Genomic DNA, 19,536 nt, shown 5'->3' on the forward strand with positions numbered 1-19,536 from the left:
CTCAGGGAATAAGTCACCACAGGTAGGTCTTTTGTTTATCGTGACACCTGAGCAGAACCAACCCTGAGGGAGAGGCAGCTAGTTAGGCTAACAAAGAAGAGATGAAATATTAATAAACAGAATCAGAAATGAAAGAGGAGAAATTACCACAGAAATGCAAAGGATCATAAGAGATTATTATGCATAACCATGCCAATAAGTGTGACAACCTTAAGGTAATGGAAAAATTTCTAAATCGGCATAATCTAACAATAACCCAGAAAGAAGTAGATGAGTTGAACAAATTAATCTCAAGCATGGAAATTGAAAGAGCAATAAAAAAATATTTCCGGGGCCTCCTCTGGTGGCGCAGTGGTTGAGTGCTGGGCTGCCAAGCTGCCCGTAGCCTCTGCAGCGCTGGTTTGATCCCCAGCCGCCAGCGAGGGTCCCACATGGCATGCAGACCTCTCCTGCAGCCCACTGCTCCTCTTAGCAGCGTGTTTCGTTGGTCTGCCTGCTCTCTTCCCCACTCTTGTCTCTGGTGAATCCTCTCATCCTCCCACGCTTCTGACTGTACCCAGTGCTTGTACAATAAATAAATAGATAGATAGATAGATAGATAGATAGATAGATAGATAGATAGATAGATAGATAAATCTTAAAAAAAAATACATATATTTCCGAAAACCAAAAGGTCAGGACTCAACAGTTTTATAAATGAACTTTATCAAACTTTTTATAAATGAATTTTATCAAATCTTTAAAGAAAAATTAAGGTGCATCTTGCTCAAATTGTTTTCAAAAATACAAGAAGAGGGAACACTACCTAATACATTTTACAATGCCAAAATTATCCCAATAATGAAAACATAAAGACGGGACTAGCATAGACCAATATTCTTGATGAATATAGATCAAAAATCCTCATCAAAATGAATTCACAAATTATATAGCATGATCAAGCAGGATTTATCGCAGGAACACAAGGGTGGCTAAATATTTACAAATCAATGAAATATATCAAGTTAAAATCATACAATAATGCCAATAGATGAAGAGAAAGTATTTGATAAGATTCAGCACCCATTTGTGATAGTCTAGACAAGATGGGAACAGAAAGAATCTATTGCAATATAATAAAATCTACATGTCACAAACCAACAGCCAATATAATACTAATGATGAAAAACTGAAAATTTTCCTCTTAAGGTCAGGAACAAGGATGATCACTGTCACCATTTTGGTTTAACTAGGTATTAAAGGTTTTGGCCACAGCCATCAGACAAAAACAGAAATAAAGGGAATCCAAGTTAGAAAAGTGAAACAACCACTGATGATACTATATATTGAAAATCCTATGGACTCCACTAAAGTTATTAGAAAAAATAAATTACAGCAAAGTGGCAGGTTACAAAATCAACATACAAAAGTCCATATCTTATTTTATATATTTTATATACAAACAACAAGCAAGAAGCAAAAGAAATAAGAAAAGAACTTCATTTATGATTGCTTCAAAATGAATTATAGACCTTGGAATTAAGCTAAGGAGGTAAACGTCCTGTACATTGAGAAATACAAGAAGTTATTAAGGAATGTAGGTAGCAATATAAAGAAATGGAAGGATATCCCATGCCTGAGGATGGAAAGAATCAAGATAATTAAAATGACTGCACTATCTAAGGTGATATATAAATTTCATGTAATCTCCATCTAAATACCAGCACTATTTTTCAAAGAAACAGAACAAAAAATAATTAAAATGTATATGGAACCACAAAAGGCCTCAACGTGCAAAAGCAATCCTGAGAAAAAAAGAGAAACAGGTATCACATTAACTGATATCAAACTTTACTATAAAGCAACAATCCTAAACCCAATATGATAATTGGCATAAAAATAGATACAGAGATCAATGGAATAAAATAAAAACCCAGAAATAAATCCATATACATATCAGTACTTAATCTATGATAGAGTAGCTATGAACATACAATGGAGAAAGGGCAGTGTCTTTTATAAATTGTACTTGGACAATTGGAAAGCCACATGCGAAAGAATGAAATTGGATCACTCACTAGCTCTATATGCAAAAATAAACTACCAATGAATTAAATATTTAAATGTAAGGCAACAATAAAATATATAGATGAAAACATTGGTGATAATTTCCATGTCTTAAACAATATATTTTTGGTGATTTGACCCCATGGCAAGGGAAATAAAAACAAAAGTAATTGGAATTACCTCAAGTTAAAAAGCTTTTTTTAAAAAAAAAAAATTTATACAAGAGCTGGGTTTCAGGCCAGAGGCGCAGGAGGGTGAGAGGATTCACCAGAGATAGAGTGGGAAACAGAACAGGCAGACTGACTGAAAACACTGCTGAGGGGAGCAGAGGGCGAGACAGGAGAGGTCTTCCCTGCCATGTGGGCATCTCTCTGGCCGGCGGGGGAATCGAGCCAGCACTGCAGAGGCTGAGGACAGCTTCACAGCGCTGCACTCAACCCACTGCACCACTGGGGAGGCCCTTAAAAAGCTTTTCTAAAGCAAGAAAAAACATAAGGAGATACCCTATTAAATGGGAGAAAACATTCACACCATGAGTAACTAATAAGGGGTTAATATCCAAAATTTTTAAAAACTACACAATCCAACAATTAAAAAACAAACAACCCAAATAATAAGTGGGCAGTGGACATTAAAAGACAATTCACCAAAGAGGCTAGCCAACATGGTCAACACATATGAAAAAGTATTAATCATCACTTTCAGTAAGAGAGATGCAGGTTAAAACCACAATGAGATACCATCTCACATTCATGAGAATGGCACATATTAAGAAGACCTCCAATAACAAGTGTTGGAGAGGATGCAGAGAAAAAGGAACTCTGTTACACTATTATTGGGGTGTAAACTGGTCCAGCCATTATGGAAAGCAATCTAGGTTTACCTTAAAACACTAAAAATGGAAATATTGTACAACCCAACAATCTACTCTCAGTTATCTATCCAAAGAATATGAAACTATCAACACACACAAAAACATATATATATGTATATATACACACACACATACACAGCAACATTATTTACAATAGCTAGGATATAGAAGCAGCCTAGATGCCCATCAATAGATGACAGGTTCGGGGCCTCCCCTGATGGCGCAGCGGTTGAGTGCTGGGTTGCCCCCCCCAGCCTCTACAGCGCCGGTTTGATCCCTAGCCACCGGCGAGGGTCCCACATGGCGCGCAGACCTCTCCTGCCGTGCCCACTGCTCCCCTCAGCAGTGTACTTCATCAGTTTTTCTGTTCTGTTCCCCACTCTGGCTCTGGTGAATCCTCTCACCCTCCCACACTTCTGACTGTACCCAGTGCTTGTATAAATAAATAAATAAATATTTTTAAAAAAATAGATGACAGGTTCAAGAAAATGTGGTATATTCACACCATAGAATTATATTCAGAATTATAGAATTATATTCAGCCATAAGAAAAGGTGAAATGCAGCCATTTTCAACAAAATTGAGGAAATTTGAGAGAATTATGTACAGTAAAGCAAGTTAGAATAATAAAAACAAATACTGCACACTGACAATACAATAAAGTAAAATGTTTAGAAAAAGTAGTCAAAATCAATAAACATCATAATGTTTAGAGGGAGGGGGAAGGAAAATTGGCAACCAAATATAAGAGATAGTGGTAGGGAAAAAAATAAAAACAAATTAGAAAAAGAAAAAATTTGATTAGTATAAAAATGATAACTCATCAAAGGCTAAATGCAGTTTCCAAAATTTAAAGAGGAAAAAAAAGTGCTCTCCCAGAGGTCTCACTTTGGTCACAGAACAGCCATGCTCTAAAAGATAATCACTCATTATACCAGGAACACAGACAAATTCAACTGGAAGGAAAAAAGACATTTAACAGATGTCAACATTAAGATGATACAGATGTTGGAATTATCTGACAAGTATATAACAAAACACATTTTAATGAACAATTACAAATAAGCTTAAAACAAATTATCTTTAAAAAACTGGGGTGGGGGGAGTCTCAGCAAAGAACCAAAAGATATAATGAGAAACCAAATAGAAATTTTAGATCTGAAAAACATAAAAAACTCAGTGGGTTCAACAGCAGAATGGGGGGAACTGGAAGGAAGACATCCCTGTCCGAGAACTCAAAGACAGAACAGTAGAAATTATCCAACAGAAAACTGACTAATGAAAAAAATTATCAGAATCTCAGGGATATATGGGAGTAAAACCAATAAAAGATCAATCATTCATGTCATCTGAGTCCCAAAGAAGAGGAGAAAGAGTATAGTGTAGGAAAAGTAGTCAAAGAAATAATGGCTGAAATTTTCCCAAATTTTATAAAAGACAAACTTCAGATTGAAGAAGCTGAATAAATCCCAAGTAGGATAAAACCCAAGAAATCCACACTAAAACACATCAAAATCAAACGTTTGAAAACGAAAGGAAAAGCTTTGAAAGCAGTGAGAGAAAATATACCTTAAATATAGTGGAAAGACAAGTCAAATGATAGCCAGTTTCTCATCAGAAACTGAAGTTTCCAGAAAGAATTAGCACATTTCTCAAGTGCTGAAAAAAATATCTGGCAACAATATCCTTCAGGTACAAAGGGGAAATCAAGACCTTCTCTGCTGAAGAAAAACTAATAGATTTTGTCTCTGGCCCATGTGCTCTGTTAAAAAGAAAAAAATGGCCAACGAAATCTTTGAAGCAGAAAGAAAATGATAAGAGGAATCTTGGAACCTGAGGACGGAAAAAAAGGGAAGATTATAATTATGGGTAAATACAATAGGCTTTCCTTCTTTTGTATTCTGTAAATTAGTTGGACAGTGGAGGCAAAATTATAACATCTGATACGGTTTTCACTGAATGTAAAGGAAATAATAAAGTCTATTATAAATGGGAGAGGGTAAAAGGACTTTACAGGAGGTAAGATTTTTACACTTTCACTAGAAGTGGTAGTGTGGACACAAATAGGTTGTGATCATTTATGTACCTATGAAGGGTGGGTTTGGACAGTCGGTTTTAACAGGTTGAGGGGTGAGGATGAGACTACATGGAAGCAGTTAGCAAACACTGTCTAGATTTGGGGTTGGAAAGGAAAGAGGGCTGGGTCTGTCGCTACTGTAGACATGGGGAAAGCGGCGGGTGGAGAAGAACACAAAAGCTAGAGAGAGTGGGAACATGGTGCACAGGTAGACGTCAGGCTGGTGCTGGGAAGAGCTCTCTGACTCTGAGAAGAGAGGGGCAGCAGGGAGTAGCGTCTGAGGTTGACTTTCTTCTCAGGCAACCTGGCGCCCACTGAGAGGAGGGTTAAGCGGAGCTGAGGGCAACGAAGCGGGTTTGGGGAGCGGAAAGTGGATATGATCCCTAGTAATACATACTTCGGGAATGTCAGGCGCTAAATATGGGTTTTCAGTGTCGGTACCGTAAAAGGGGTAAAGCAACGCGTTAACCGCCAGGTGGCGGTGTTTGCGGAAGCTTATGTATCCCATAGGTCCTGGCGCCAAGGCGGAAGAAGGCGCGGAGGTGACGCTCTGGCTCGCACCACCTCTACTCTCTTACCCCGACTGACGTTGGACAACAAAGATGGCGGCAGGAACCAGCAATTACTGGGAAGGTGAGGACGGGGCCTCCGGGTGGGTCTAGCAAAGGGGCTGAGTGAGGACGGGGCTTGGCGGTGAGCGCAGAGGAAAGGGTTTGACTCCGGAGCGGCCGAAGAAAGGGGCGGGGCCTATCTAGTGGGAGCCCCGGGGCTTGGGGGCTGAGGAGACCGAACGGTCTGGGCCAGGGGGCTGACCCAGAGGCGGCGGGACCTGGAAGCAGGGATTGGGCGGAGAGGGTTGAGGAGGGACCAGAGTGAGAGGCGTCGGAGTTGCTGGGTGAGAGCTAGGTTTAGGTGGTCGGGGAACTCGGCCGAAGGGGTTTGAAGTAGCTTTGAGAGGAAACGAGTGTTGACCGAGAAGATCCCGAGCCCAGAGGACTAGACAAGTCAGCGCCCTAAGAGTTGAGGTCACTGTTGGGCAGTTGAGTAGGAAAAGAAAAAGGAGGAACTTGTCTACCCGGTCCTTGGAGGAAAGTCTTGTGAGTGGAGTGTCATTTGCCGAGTTCCCTTCGCAGCTTCAGACTTCGAGGATTGGATGTCAAGTCGCGTCTGAAAGCAGAGGAAACAACTTTTATCTTGTTCTGTGGAGATACATTAATTCCTGAAAATATGATCTGATAAAGTGGGCTCACGTAAACGGTGTTCAACAAACATCAGGAAAACTCACCTTTTACTTTAAATTCAACAAACATCAGAGAGGACTCATCTTTTTTCTTTAAATTCTGTTTGCTTTATTGCAAGATAGAAACTGCTTTCTGAGTCCACTTTCCCTTTTAACCTATTTCCTATTGCTACCCACTCTGGAAACCACCACAAATAGCCACTTAGTCTAAGTTCATCCATAATTGCCTGTCATACTTTCAAAATGCTTTCATTTGATGTTTTTTATTAGAGAAGACGGTTATTAGTTACAGAGAAGCATGCTTATGGTTAAAACTTGTATTCAGGTGCCTATTTGAAATGTGTGTAGTAGCTAGAGACTATTTAAAAATTTGTTGGAGTGGCTTACAGGTATCTTTAATACTAGGCATTAGGTTACGCTTTTTTGAAGCATCATGTAGTAATTATGGCAGCTCATTATTAGCAACCTACTCTCTGTGCCAGGTGCTTTAAACATTGTAGTTAGTGCTTTAAAAAAAAACCTGAAAGTAGGGGTTTAAAATACAAAAAGCTGAGGTCTGTAGCTTAAGTAGATTGTCAAGAAATCTTAGAGCCAGTTCTCAAATCTCAAAATGTTAGACTGAGAGTCTTTGGGCAAATATATTCTACTATATTACTCTGCTTCCTATTTCTGGTTGATGAGAAGTAATTTGAAATCATGTTTCGTGTTCTTTTTTCTGGAAAGCTGAGATTCTTACACCATTCCTTCTTCTTTTATTTTGACCTCACTTCATTATGAGGCAGAGTACTTAAATCTAGATGTGCATTTCCAGAGAATGGTTTCTCACATTCAACCACTTAGATGCCAAACTATTATCTCAGTTTTTCTGCTTGCATATTTGTGTCAGTTCTTAAAACTTACTCTCTCTTATCTGTCATATTTAATTTGACCTTATTAGTATTGCACATTGTTTGTTACTTTTAGCCTCTACAAATTCCTTTCAGTAAGGTTATCAAAAGAGTTTTTTGGGGCCTCCCCTGGTGGCGCAGCGGTTGAGCGCTGAGCTGCGAAGCTGCCGGCAGCCTCTGGAGCGCAGGTTCAATCCCCGGCCACCGGGCGAGGGTCCCACATAGCGCAACAGACCTCTCCTGCCGCCCGCTGCTCTTCTCAGCAGTGTATTTTGTCATTCTGCCTGTTCTGTTCCCTGCTCTGGCTCTGGTGAATTCTCTCACCCTCCCACATTTTTGACTGTACCCAGTGCTTGTATAAATAAATAATTTTTTTTAAAAAAAAGAGTTTTTGACATCTTTGTCAATGACTATTATTTCTTTACATTCAAGTCATTCTTCAAGTAAGAAAAAAATTTGTAAGCCTGGTGCAGCTTTGGAAAATAAAGAAATAGGAAAATCACTGTCAATTACAGTGGTTTCTGTTTTATAAAGCTAGCTATGTTCATAGAACACTTCCACTGTGATTCATATTCTGAATTATGAAATATTAGTTTTGATGTAGAAATAATTTGGGGGATATTAGGACATTCCCTGTCAAGATGTCTTTTTGGTAAAGCTGCAATTTTGCTTCTCTCACTTCCTCTCCCTTTCTTGTCTTGAAATTTAAATAAGTGACAATGTATTTCGTGTATAAGTCTTTGGTTTCCTACTTATGACACTTTTCTTTATGGGGGGGGAACTAGATCAATATATGAGTATTTGCTTAATTTGTTTTCTTCAGAATGATTTTATGATTTTCATGTCTACTGATGGATTTTTTTTTAAATATTTATTTATACAAGCACAGAAGTGCGGGAGGGTGAGAGAATTCACCAGAGCCAGAGGGGAGAGCAGAGCAGGCAGACTGACGAAGTACACTGCTGAGGGGAGCAGCAGGCAGCAGGAGAGGTCTGCGCGCCATGTGGGACCCTCTCCCGGTGGCCGGGGATCAAACCAGTGCTGCAGAGGCTGCGGGCAGCTTCGCAACCCAGCGCTCAACCCTGCGCCACCGGGGAGGCCCTCTACTGATGGATTTTTATATGTGTCTAATTATTTCCTTTTATAATTTTGTTAAAGATCTCAGGAAACAGGCTCGACAGCTAGAAAATGAACTTGACCTGAAACTAGTTTCCTTCAGTAAACTATGTACAAGTTATAGCCACAGCAGTGCCCGAGATGGAAGACGCGACAGGTATAGGTACTACCAGATTCTGTCTTTTATGTCTTAATGTACATAGTGTTTATAAGTTATTAAAAACTAAACTGAAATATATAACTCTGTAACTTGTTCATTTGGTGAATTTCTGGTGTTTTCTTTGTTAATGAATTTATTTTTTAGTGATTTATAAAAATTCTTAATACTTGAGACAAGCATTTATTTGTTTTTAGGCAAAGATTATGACAGTGTTAGGAGGAAATGCTAAAGCTTAAGAGAGCTTATGTGTCAGAAATAAGTTTCTCTTCAGCCAATATAAGAAAATGTGGTTGATTTGCCCACATCATATTTCTTATATTTATATCTTTAATTGCTGAATAGATCTTATGCAAACTGTATATACTACTTTCTGGTGTTTTAGACGGAATCTAATGAGGTGTGTATATCCTCACTATTAATCATCAGAGATATTTTTAATTTTGGTGCTTTTTTGGAAAACCTATATATTACTATTTGAATATATGAAAAATCAATTATTTGAATCTTATCACTTTAGGCCATTTCAAAAGTATTAGGAAGTATGACTGTTAGAAAGTGTAAAGAATCATATACCACCATGTACCTGATTCCCACATAAGAAATAAAAATTAAGATATATTCTCCCTACCCATCATCTCCATATATTTTTACATTTGTGTCCCTAACAAACAATTGGTAGTATTCTACTGTAGCTATTTTGCAGCTTACTTTTTTTTTTTAAAGATTTATTTATTTTTATACAAGCACTGGGTACAGTCCGAAGCGCGGGAGGGTGAGAGAATTCACCAGAGCCAGAGCGGGGAACAGAACAGGCAGACTGATGAAATACACTGCTGAGGGGAGCAGCAGGCACAGCAGGAGAGGTCTGTTGCGCCATGTGGGACCCTCGCGGGTGGCCGGGGATCGAAGCCACACTGCAGAGGCTGCGGGCAGCTTGGCAGCCCAGCGCTCAACCACTGTGCCACGAGGAGAGGCCCAGCTTGCCTTTTTGTTTAACATTATCTTTGAGATTAAACCATGGATACATTTAACTCTGGTGCACTCATTTGCTACATTTAGTATTACATTTTGTAACTATATCACTATTTATATTTTAGATGGACTGTGTTTCTGTTATTTGCTAATAATCATTTCAGTGGCTGGCAGAGTGTTCCTCGTGGGTCAGGTTCTGCTATTAGAGCTTTATAGAAAGACTATTGGGAACATCCTTATGGATAAAAATGTTTCTGTATAGGGCCTCCCTTTTTGCTCAGCTGGCATGAGTTTGATCCCAGCCAGGGACCTAACCCACATGACCTAGCAGTCCTCTGCTGTCTCTCCCGCTGCTCCCCTCAGCAGTATATTTCAGTCAATCTGCCTGTTCTGCTCCCCACTCTGTCTCTGGTGAATCTTCTCACCACCCTGCTCCTCTGGACTACACCCTAGCTCTTGTGTGCAAAAATAAGTTGTTGTTGTTTTTTTTTTTTTTAAAAGAGGAGCTGGGTAGAAGGTTCTCAGGTTTTATCCTAAAAGATCAATATTTTAAAAAAAAGATAGTTTGTATCTAACAGTGGCATTGCTGGTAGCAGATTTATTTGTTATCCTCTATTTTACATACCTTTTTGAGAATGGTGGTGGGTGAAATATTTTTCAACTAATAATAAAAACAATAAAAAGTAAGTTTGGATTTGAATCCAGGTATTTCTGTCTCCAGAGTCCCCAGTACTATAGCCAAAGTGTTTCTTCTTTTTTAATAAGAGCACATTACTAAATACTTAAAAGATAGCAGGACCAAAGATGTTGATTCTGGGACCTAAAAGTATACGATTGGCATGTCACATAGTTTTGATTATAGTACATTGCTTTGGGCTCACCTTTATTAAGTAAGAAAAGAGGAAGAGAGGACCTCCCTGGTGGCTCCGGGGGTTGGACACAGCATCATGAAGCTGTCCACAGCCATTGCAGCACAAGTTTGATCCCCAGCCAGGGAGCTAATCCACATGGCGCAGCAGACCTTTCCTGTCTCGCCCACTGCTCCCCTCAGCAGTGTATTTCAGTGGATCTGCCTGTTCTATTCCCCACTCTGTCTCTGGTGAATCCTCTCGCCCCATACACCTCTGGCCTACACCCCAGTTCTTGTATGCATAAATAAATAAATCTTTAAAAAAAAAAGAAAAGAGGACGAGGAATGTTCTTTTCTATTAATAAATGTATTTTATCATTATAAAGCATTTTTCTTGGAATTTAGATCTCCAGTTTGGCTATGCCAGTGAGTACCAATTTTAAAACCCCTACTTGATTACATGATGCTTTTTTAATGTTCTCTATGCTTTGTGAACTGAATACTTTTGTACTCCACTAAAGGAAAAATTTTCTTGAAAACACAATTTTTTAAGAAATTCAACAAATTGGGATTGACTTTGTAGAATTACTTCAACCTAACTCTCCCTTCAGTAAGAAGCCTAAGGCCGTGTGTATTCTAAAGTGTTCTGTTTATTGTATGTCCTAATGATACTTTTGAAAGTGACCAAAATTATTCTTCCAGGATTAATGTTTTATCTTCTGTATTTTGAAAACTTTATGGTCTATGAATTATCACACATCTATAAGTTGAAATTAAATTGAGATGAGTCTTAGTATTGTGGATGATGTTTTGCCATTTGCCAAATGTTTTGCCATTTGCCTTGTCTCAGGAACTCTCCTGAGAATAGTAAATGTAGAGATCACCTCCTTATTCATCAAGTGTTTAATGAGCATCTGCCATATGCCAAGCATTAATCTGGGTGCTAGGCATGCATGTGTGAATAGACATAGGCAGTTTTCCTCCTCATGGAACCTACATTCATTGACCCATTGTTTTTATTTATTTATTTATTTATTTATTTATTTATTTATTTATTTTCATATATCTGGTAGGGGAGGATCTGGGCACATTCTAAGAGATAACCACAAAACCTTGGGTTAGCTCTGACACATATTAAAGAACTAGATAGTTTGATATGTCTTATGACAAGTGAGTTGAAATGTTTTGAGAAGAAATAAAAATTTGGACCTAGTTAAGAATCTTAAAACAGGGCCACCCCAGTGGCGCTGCGGATTGAGCGCCGCGCTGTGAAGCTGTCTGCAGCCTCTGCAGCGCGGGTTCGATTGCTGGCCAGCCAGGGAGAAACCCACAGGGCATGGCAGACATATTCTGCCTTGCCCGCTGCTCCCCTCAGCAGTGTCTTCAGTCCATCTGCCTGTTCTGCTCCCCGCTCTGTCTCTGGTGAATTCTCTCACCCTCCCGCACCTCTGACCTGTACCCCTGTTCTTGTATAAATAAATAAAAATCTTGAAAAAAAAGGAAAAGAATCTTAAAATAGCCTCCATAAAAAATTACTTTCTGGCTATTTCACAACTTATTACTATTGCTGTGCAAATATGTGCATGAAGAAGGGAAATAGTAATAGCTATTTAGAAGTTACTATTAGATAAGGGAAGTAGTACCAGGTACTTTTTTGATGGTAAGCCAACAACAAATTTGTTTTCATTCACCACACCCAAGCACTCTCACTGAACAGGACAAAGTCTTTAATAAGATTGAAGAGCATAGTTGTTGCCTGGGTTTTATGTATGTTAAATCTAATTAAGATCTCTATTGACCTATAATACGTACCACTTGGGGACATAAAGATTAGTGGTTTTTCAGAAGAGGCAAAGGAAATTTTCAGAATTTGAATCTGTCAAGCATGTTTCACTTGTGAAAATTAGTTTTTTGACTGACCAGATTTTAAAAGATATTTCAGCATATATTTGCAAAACAAAACTGAAACAATTGCATAATGTAAGTGGAAATGTAGAGTTTGTACTAAAACTTACCTGTTAGACATGGCTATTTGTATTAAACAATTCTGTTTCCTGATTTTTAAATTACTAGTTATCCAATCTGTGGGTAATTTAAATCTAACTTTTATTTCCTTCTTGGTAACAGTCAAGGAAAAAGAGAGCATTTAATTTCAGGCCCCAGGAACCATAATTGTTTTGGGGTAAACATATAAAAGGTTATTACTCATAGAACCCAATTATATAATCAAATACATTTTATGATTCCTCTTTTATACTGTAATATTTAGTTCTACAGTTTTATTTCACATAATTTGTTCCCTTAGATTGAGCATTTAATTGGGCACTGCCATTACTTAAGTTCCTTTCATTTGGGAAATAGCAAGCAAGCATTTGGAATTTCTTTACGTTATTGAGATTGAAGGTATTAAAGTTTGGGAAAATTTTACATTCATTTATATATATATTTTAAGATTTATTTATTTATGCATACAAGAACTGGGGTGTAGGCCAGAAGTACAGGGGCTGGGGGAGGAGTGAGAAGATTCACCAGAGACAGAGTAGGGAGCAGAACAGGCGGATTGACTGAAGTACACTGCTGAAGGGAGCAGCAGATGAGACAGAGGAGGTCTGCTGTGCTGTGTGGGTCAGTTCCCTGGTGGGGTATGGAACTCGTGCTGCAGTGGCTTCCGATAGCTTCGTAGTGCTGATACTTAACCTCTTGCACCACCAGGGAGGCCCTCAATTTTATTTTAAACTGTTAATATTTACAGCACATGTGCTTTTTATAGGAAGACTATAAAAATTATAGCATCTTAAGAAATAATATCTCGGTGCCATTTGACCTCTTTAAGGATAATCACATTATTTTAAATATGTTTTAAAGGGTTAGGTTTAAGAATTGATTCTCTTTCCTTGAACTTCTCTTTAGCTCTGATACTACACCCCTTTTAAATGGATCAAGCCAAGACAGAATGTTTGAGACAATGGCAATTGAGATTGAACAACTTTTGGCAAGGGTGAGTGCTTGCTGTTAAATAATTTTGCTAATAATTGTGTGCTTGTTAGATATGGCACTAGATTATATTAATGCAGACATGTTTATTGAAGTCATCCTTTCATTCGAGATGTATGCGTCTCTAAGCTAGGCCACTTGAATTTGATAACAGTCATTCTCAGGTCCTATGGGTGTTATTTTTGCTTTTGTGGATAAAATGGGAGAAACACTGAATTTTTGGCTACTACTTTTTTGATCTGTTAGCCAAAAGTGTATACAGGCAAATAATTTACTTTTATCATTTTTTTAGTGCTTTCTAGAGTATTGTTTTTTTTTCTTTTTTTTTTTTCTCTTTAGCTTACAGGAGTGAATGATAAAATGGCAGAATATACAAACAATGCTGGTGTTCCTTCTTTGAATGCAGCCCTGATGCATACATTACAGCGACATAGAGACATATTACAGGTAATATATTGAGCTTGAGATTTTTATGTTATTATAACTTGTTTGCTTTTTAAATTCCCAAACAAAATGTCTACATGTGTATTTAAGAGAATGATGGGGAATCTCTGCTGAGAGGATAAATACCATGCTTAAGATATTTGTTTTCTTTTTTGCTTTTGGTTTTACAAGATTCTGAAAATGTCTTGCTTTTGCCTGGTAAAACTGAATAATGTTCATCACTAGGTCAATATACATATACTGTAGGAGCCCTAGCTAGCTAGCTCCCACAGTGAAATAGTTAATGATCAGACATAGGTGGTAATATGCTAATAGTATGGTAATAATGTGGTGATAGAAAGTACAGTTTCATTAGATCTTGAAGATAACATGGAAGGGGGGAGTAAATTTACTACATTGAAAAAATAGTAAAAATATACAAATAAAATGAAATAAAGTCTAAAGGATATGTGTTTATATTAAAAATACAGTTGTCAAATAGGAAGGCAAATATTTTTAATACTAAAAATTCAGTATCCATTTCTAATTTTTAAAATACTTGTTAAAAATGTGAGTAAAAGAATATTTCCAATGCAAAAACATGTGTATCAGATTTAAAAATTAGTATCACACTTAATAAAATACTAAAAGCATTTCACTGAAGGAAAAAAAAAAAAACAAGACAACAATACCTAGATATTTAATGTTATTTTTGAAGTTTTTGGTGGTACTATTAGACAGTAAAAAGAAATGATGTAAATATGGGAAAGGAAAAGGCAAAATTTGAGTTATGTGGCAATGATAAGATTATATATAAATTTGAAAATATATTAGAAACAAACTCAGCAAGATGGTAGATTGCAAAAATTAATATATAAAAGTACATAGTTTTTCTACATATAAACAGTAACCTATTAGATAATATTATGATAGAAAATATAAAATCCTTATGTATAAATTTAATAAGAATGTTAGATATCCAGCCAGCCACACAGCAGCTCAGCTTAAACCCAGGATTAACCAGTTTGAAGTTGGAGGAGGAGGCCCACATCCACAGGCAGGGACAGGAAGCCCTTTTTTCTGAAAATACGCCCTTAAGAGAAATCATTGTTCATCTAACAAATAGTTGTCAATAGGAACTTAACAGGGAAGATCATGGGGATACCCCTCTGGTCTCCTAGTATACTTCCCTGCAAACAGGATAAGTAGATGAAGATAAACTACATGGTAGCAACAGTTCTTTGGCAACTTGTCACATTAATGACGGTATTACTTACTAGTCAAGGCAATGAAAAACCTTCCCTGCTCATTACCCAGGAAGGGAGCTGACCTAGGCCTAAAGAGGAAGGTGTTTCTTTGGATATTTCACTCATTTCTAGAAAAGCAATTCTGTTTCCCTCCAGCTATTAGGAAGCAACCCTGAAATAATCCCCCCTATCATGATGTCCTTACAGAGGTGGGATCAGAGTTTCCTTCCAGGCCAGACCAGAGTACCCTTGAGTCATTCCTGTCTACCAGGAAACTCCACATGTGGAGGACACCAAAAAATACTCCATGGAGCCTTCATATCATGCAAATGGAGAAACATCTGAAGAAGTTTAGGTAGTTCAGTTAAAAGCCCATCAGAGAAGACAATAAAGAGAGGACATTTGTTTGTGCCTAGTGTCCTAAAGGCTTCTTCCAGGCATCAGCCCTACATCTGCCTCACAGAATTCATGAAGGAGAGGAACGTTTCACGTGACATATGTGTGGAAAGTCCTTCTGCCACAAAACTAAAATTCAGGCTCGAGAAAATCCACATGAGAGAGAAACCCTGCCTGTGACCCTCTGCTAGAGAAGATCCCAACAGTCATCCACTTAACATTAACATTGCCTCCAAAAGTTTTTCCTCCACACTTGGCTACAGCCCCAATCTAGTGTTTATAAATATGTATGTAAGCATGTATATTTCCATGGTAGTTTTGTATTTCACACACACTGTAATTTTCTTGTTATATTTTCTATTTATTATCTCACTCCACTAAATATAAGTTTAAGGAGGGCATGTATGCCTCGGTTTCATTCTTTAAAGTATGTTAGGCCCCTAGAAAAGTGATTAACAACTTTCAAATGACCAATAAATATAACTTTAATAAATGAAACAAAATTTATTAAGAATGTATAGAACTTACATGTATGAAGTTTCCTTACCTAGAAACGTAAAAAATTTTTTTCTTTTATTTATATATATTTTACATCATTGTTTATTTTTAAACAATGTTTGATTCCCCCCACCCCACCACCGCAGGTGTAGTCCCTATAGAATTTCCTTCACTAATGTACCCATGCACCATCTCCTCAGTCCCCTGTGCGCCTCCCTTCCTCCTACTCCCCTGCAGGATGTCTCTAGTTTATAATTATCTGTTTGTTTTTGTTTTGTTGTATTTTGTATTGTTACTATTTTTTCCCCTGATGTCTTATTTAGTTCCCCTATATTCTTCCTATAAGTGAAATCCAATATTTTTTGATAAAAGATTTAAGTAAAAAAAAGAGTTAAACCTTTTGAATGAGAAAATTTCTCTAAATTAATCTGTAAATTGAGTGCCATCCTAATGGAAATAGCAGGAGTTTTTGTTTCATTAAAAAAAAAAATTGGGGGGCCTCTCTGGTGGCCTAAGGATTAAGTCTCAGCACTATATATGCTATCTGAGTTTAATCTTGGCCGGGGAGCTAACACATATGGCACAGCAGACCTCTCCTATCTTGCCCGTTGTTCCCCTAGCAGTGTATTTCAGTGTATCTGCCTGTTCTGCTCCCCACTCTGTCTCTGGTGAATCCTCTCAACCCACGCACCTCTGGCCTACAACCAAGTTCTACACACACACAAAAATTGGCAAAATGACACCAAAAATTGGCAAAATGGAACTATAGATATACAAGAATAAGCAAAAAAAAAAATGAAAATGAAGACAAGTAGTAAAAAATGCTACTTCTTTCAGATATTAAAGCCTTTTAAGAAGCTAGAATAATTAAGGCAGTTTGATTCTAGAGAAAAGAGTGACTAATAGAACAAAATCAAATTCACATATAGGTCCAAATATATATGGAAATTAAGTTTTTGATAAAGGTGGCATTTGGAATCAGTTGGGGGATAAAGGGACTATTTTTAAAGTAGGGCTATGACAATTGGCTAATTATTTTATGGGGGGAAACCTTACTTTCTATGTCAGTTCTCACATCCAGAATAAATTCCAAATGGTTGAAAGATTTATATTTAGAAAAGTAAACTATCAAAGTAACTATCAGAGTTCAGAATACAGCATGGGTGAAATTATACATTTTGGCTATTAAAGGACTTTCTAAGTAAAACCAAATACCAAGAACTAATAAATCACTAATTTCCTTAATAGACCAAGAAATAATAGAAACAAGAAAAGGAACAGTCCAACAAGAATATGGGCAAATAATGTGAACCTGTTTACAGAAAATTAGTGGCCAAAACCATAAAAAAGATATTCAGCCACATCCCCAAATAAAAAATACAAAACAAAATGAGACATGATTTTTACCTGTCAGATTAGCAAATATTGAAACATTTCTAATGCATTATTAACAAGAGTAGAAAATGGACACTCATCCACTGTTGCTGAGAACATAAATCGGTAATCTTTTTTGAAGGTAGTTTAGTACTGACTACATTTAAAGGTAAGATTCTTTCATCAAGTTATTCAACAAGGCATTTACTGTTTACTACTATAAAGAGAGAGTTCAGTAAAAATATATATATGTAAGAATATTTATTCATTTTTAAAAGCAAGAAAGATAAAAGCAACTAATGTTTATCACTAGGGAATTTATTAAATTACATAAAGTCATAAGTAGAATTTTATATAGTTATTATAAAGAATGTAATTTTCTGTTTGCTGATATAAAATCTACTGATATTTTATCAACTACAAAAAACAAAGTGTACAGCAGAATGTGGTATGATTTCTTTAGAAAGGAATAATAGCTAAGCTTGTATATGTAAAAAGCATATAAAAAAGCATTTTTTTATGTAAAAGCATTTTTCCTGAAAGAAAGTGATGATAATACGAGATGTGGAGAAGGATGATTTTTACTTTATTACTTTTGCTGTTCTTTTAGTATTTCCCCCATGTTTATATATTATTTTTATTTTTAAAAGGCCAATAGGAGCTCTCTGGGAGATGGGAATATCAGTTTCCTCTTCTTTATATACTTCTCTGAATTTAAAAAATAATCATTATTCCTTAATATTTTAAAAAAATGTAGTAGAAAAAGAAAACTACTTAAAGATTATTATTTTTAATTCTCTTGCTTCTGTTATTCCTTTGCAGGTTTAGAAATTAAATTTCTGTGGAAATTCCAAAAGAAAGTTCCAAAATTTCTGTGAAAGTGAAATTTGAAAATAAGTTCCATGAGGTGCACTGATGAGTAAAAAGTTTTATCCTAGGCTATTTGAAGTCATTTATCTCAGAATTGTTTTTTTTCTTTATAATTCTGCCATATAAGATACTAGAATACACAAAAGATAATGATTTCGGGCACTATTTTCCACGCGCTGAATTGAAAGAAGTTAATCTCTCTTCAGGAAAGTGATTATAATGTTATTTTTACCTCATGGCAATTTGATTTCTTAAATAGAAATTTTCTTGACAAAAATTTATAGTATGATGGCAATGCATAATAACTGGTTGAATAGGATGAAGATATATATAATTAGCTTGTGTTGAAACTAGATGTTGATTTATTGCAGGATTATACACATGAATTCCATAAAACCAAAGCAAACTTTGTGGCAATACGGGAAAGGGAAAATCTCATGGGATCTGTACGAAAAGATATTGAGTAAGTTACATCTTATTTTATTTTGTAGGATGATTATTCAGATTTATATTTAGAATATATTCATGATTAACAGCAAATTGAGTAGCAGAACCATGATTTAGATTTCAAGGTTTCTAATTCCCATTTCACTATTATTTAAACATTATTGCTGTATATGGTCCTAATCTGCTCTAGTCTTATCTCCAGTTTCCCCTAATTTTATCATTGGCTCCTGCCAACCTTGTCTTTCCTATCTTTATTCAAAATCCAACTTGGATGATATATTCATATGTTTTTCTCTCATCTCCTGCCACCTGCCTTAAGAATGATAATATTACCAAATAACTGAAACTCTCCATGTTCTCCTTCCTGATTACTACCTACCCATTCCCTTGTCCCACCGATTTTTTTTTTTTTTAAGATTTATTTATTTATACAAGCACTGGGGTACAGGCCAGAGGTCCGGGAGGGTGAGAGAATTCACCAGAGACAGAGTAAGGAGCAGAACAGGCAGAAGGGCCAAAAACACTGCTGAGGGGAGCAACAGGCGAGACAGGAGAGGTCTACCATGCCATGTGGGTATCTCACTAGCCAGCCGGGAATCAAACCGGCACTGCAGAGACTGTGGACAGCCTCACAGCGTGTGCTCAACCAGGGAGGCCCTGTACCACCCATTATTGAGTAGCTATCAAAGTAGCCTTTGCTTCCCTGGAATCTGAAATATCTGCTTTTTCTAAATTTTTTACAAACTCTTTATAAAGCCTTATGTTAATTATTTAAGGATTTCCAACATTTTTATCCCATCTCAATCCATAATTTAAAAAACTTGTTCTTTCATCCTTTTACCTCACCTTCAATGATATGTTTTAGCATTTCATCTCATTTTTGACATTTTTTTCACAACTGAGCATGACTGACAAGGTTAAATCCACTGGTACTAGATCCATCTAATTAAAATAGAAGACTTTCCACTTTTGGGTCATCTATTGATGCCTGTTGTCTTACTTGTGATAAGTTTATATTACGTTTCATAAATTATCATATATATTATCATATCATAAATGATATAT

At 36.8% G+C, this 19,536-nt stretch overlaps 1 protein-coding gene across 2 annotated transcripts in view; it reads left to right on the plus strand.

Moving 5' to 3' along the window:
• Positions 1–5,599: 5,599 nt before the first annotated feature.
• GOSR1 (golgi SNAP receptor complex member 1) overlaps positions 5,600–19,536 on the plus strand; it is a gene marked incomplete at both ends in the record, with an annotated part of 41,497 nt that continues 27,560 nt past the window's right edge. Inside the window, 5 exons of one of the 2 annotated variants that reach the window (XM_084237662.1) lie at positions 5,600–5,630; positions 8,283–8,403; positions 13,133–13,220; positions 13,556–13,663; positions 18,396–18,487. In XM_084237662.1, the coding sequence (XP_084093788.1) occupies positions 5,600–5,630; positions 8,283–8,403; positions 13,133–13,220; positions 13,556–13,663; positions 18,396–18,487 (440 nt within the window). The remainder of the gene's footprint in view (positions 5,631–8,282; positions 8,404–13,132; positions 13,221–13,555; positions 13,664–18,395; positions 18,488–19,536) is intronic. The other variant, XM_084237663.1, reaches the window with a different exon arrangement.

The sequence above is a fragment of the Talpa europaea genome (assembly GCF_964194135.1).
Source record: "Talpa europaea genome assembly, chromosome: 7".
NCBI lineage: Eukaryota > Metazoa > Chordata > Mammalia > Eulipotyphla > Talpidae > Talpa > Talpa europaea.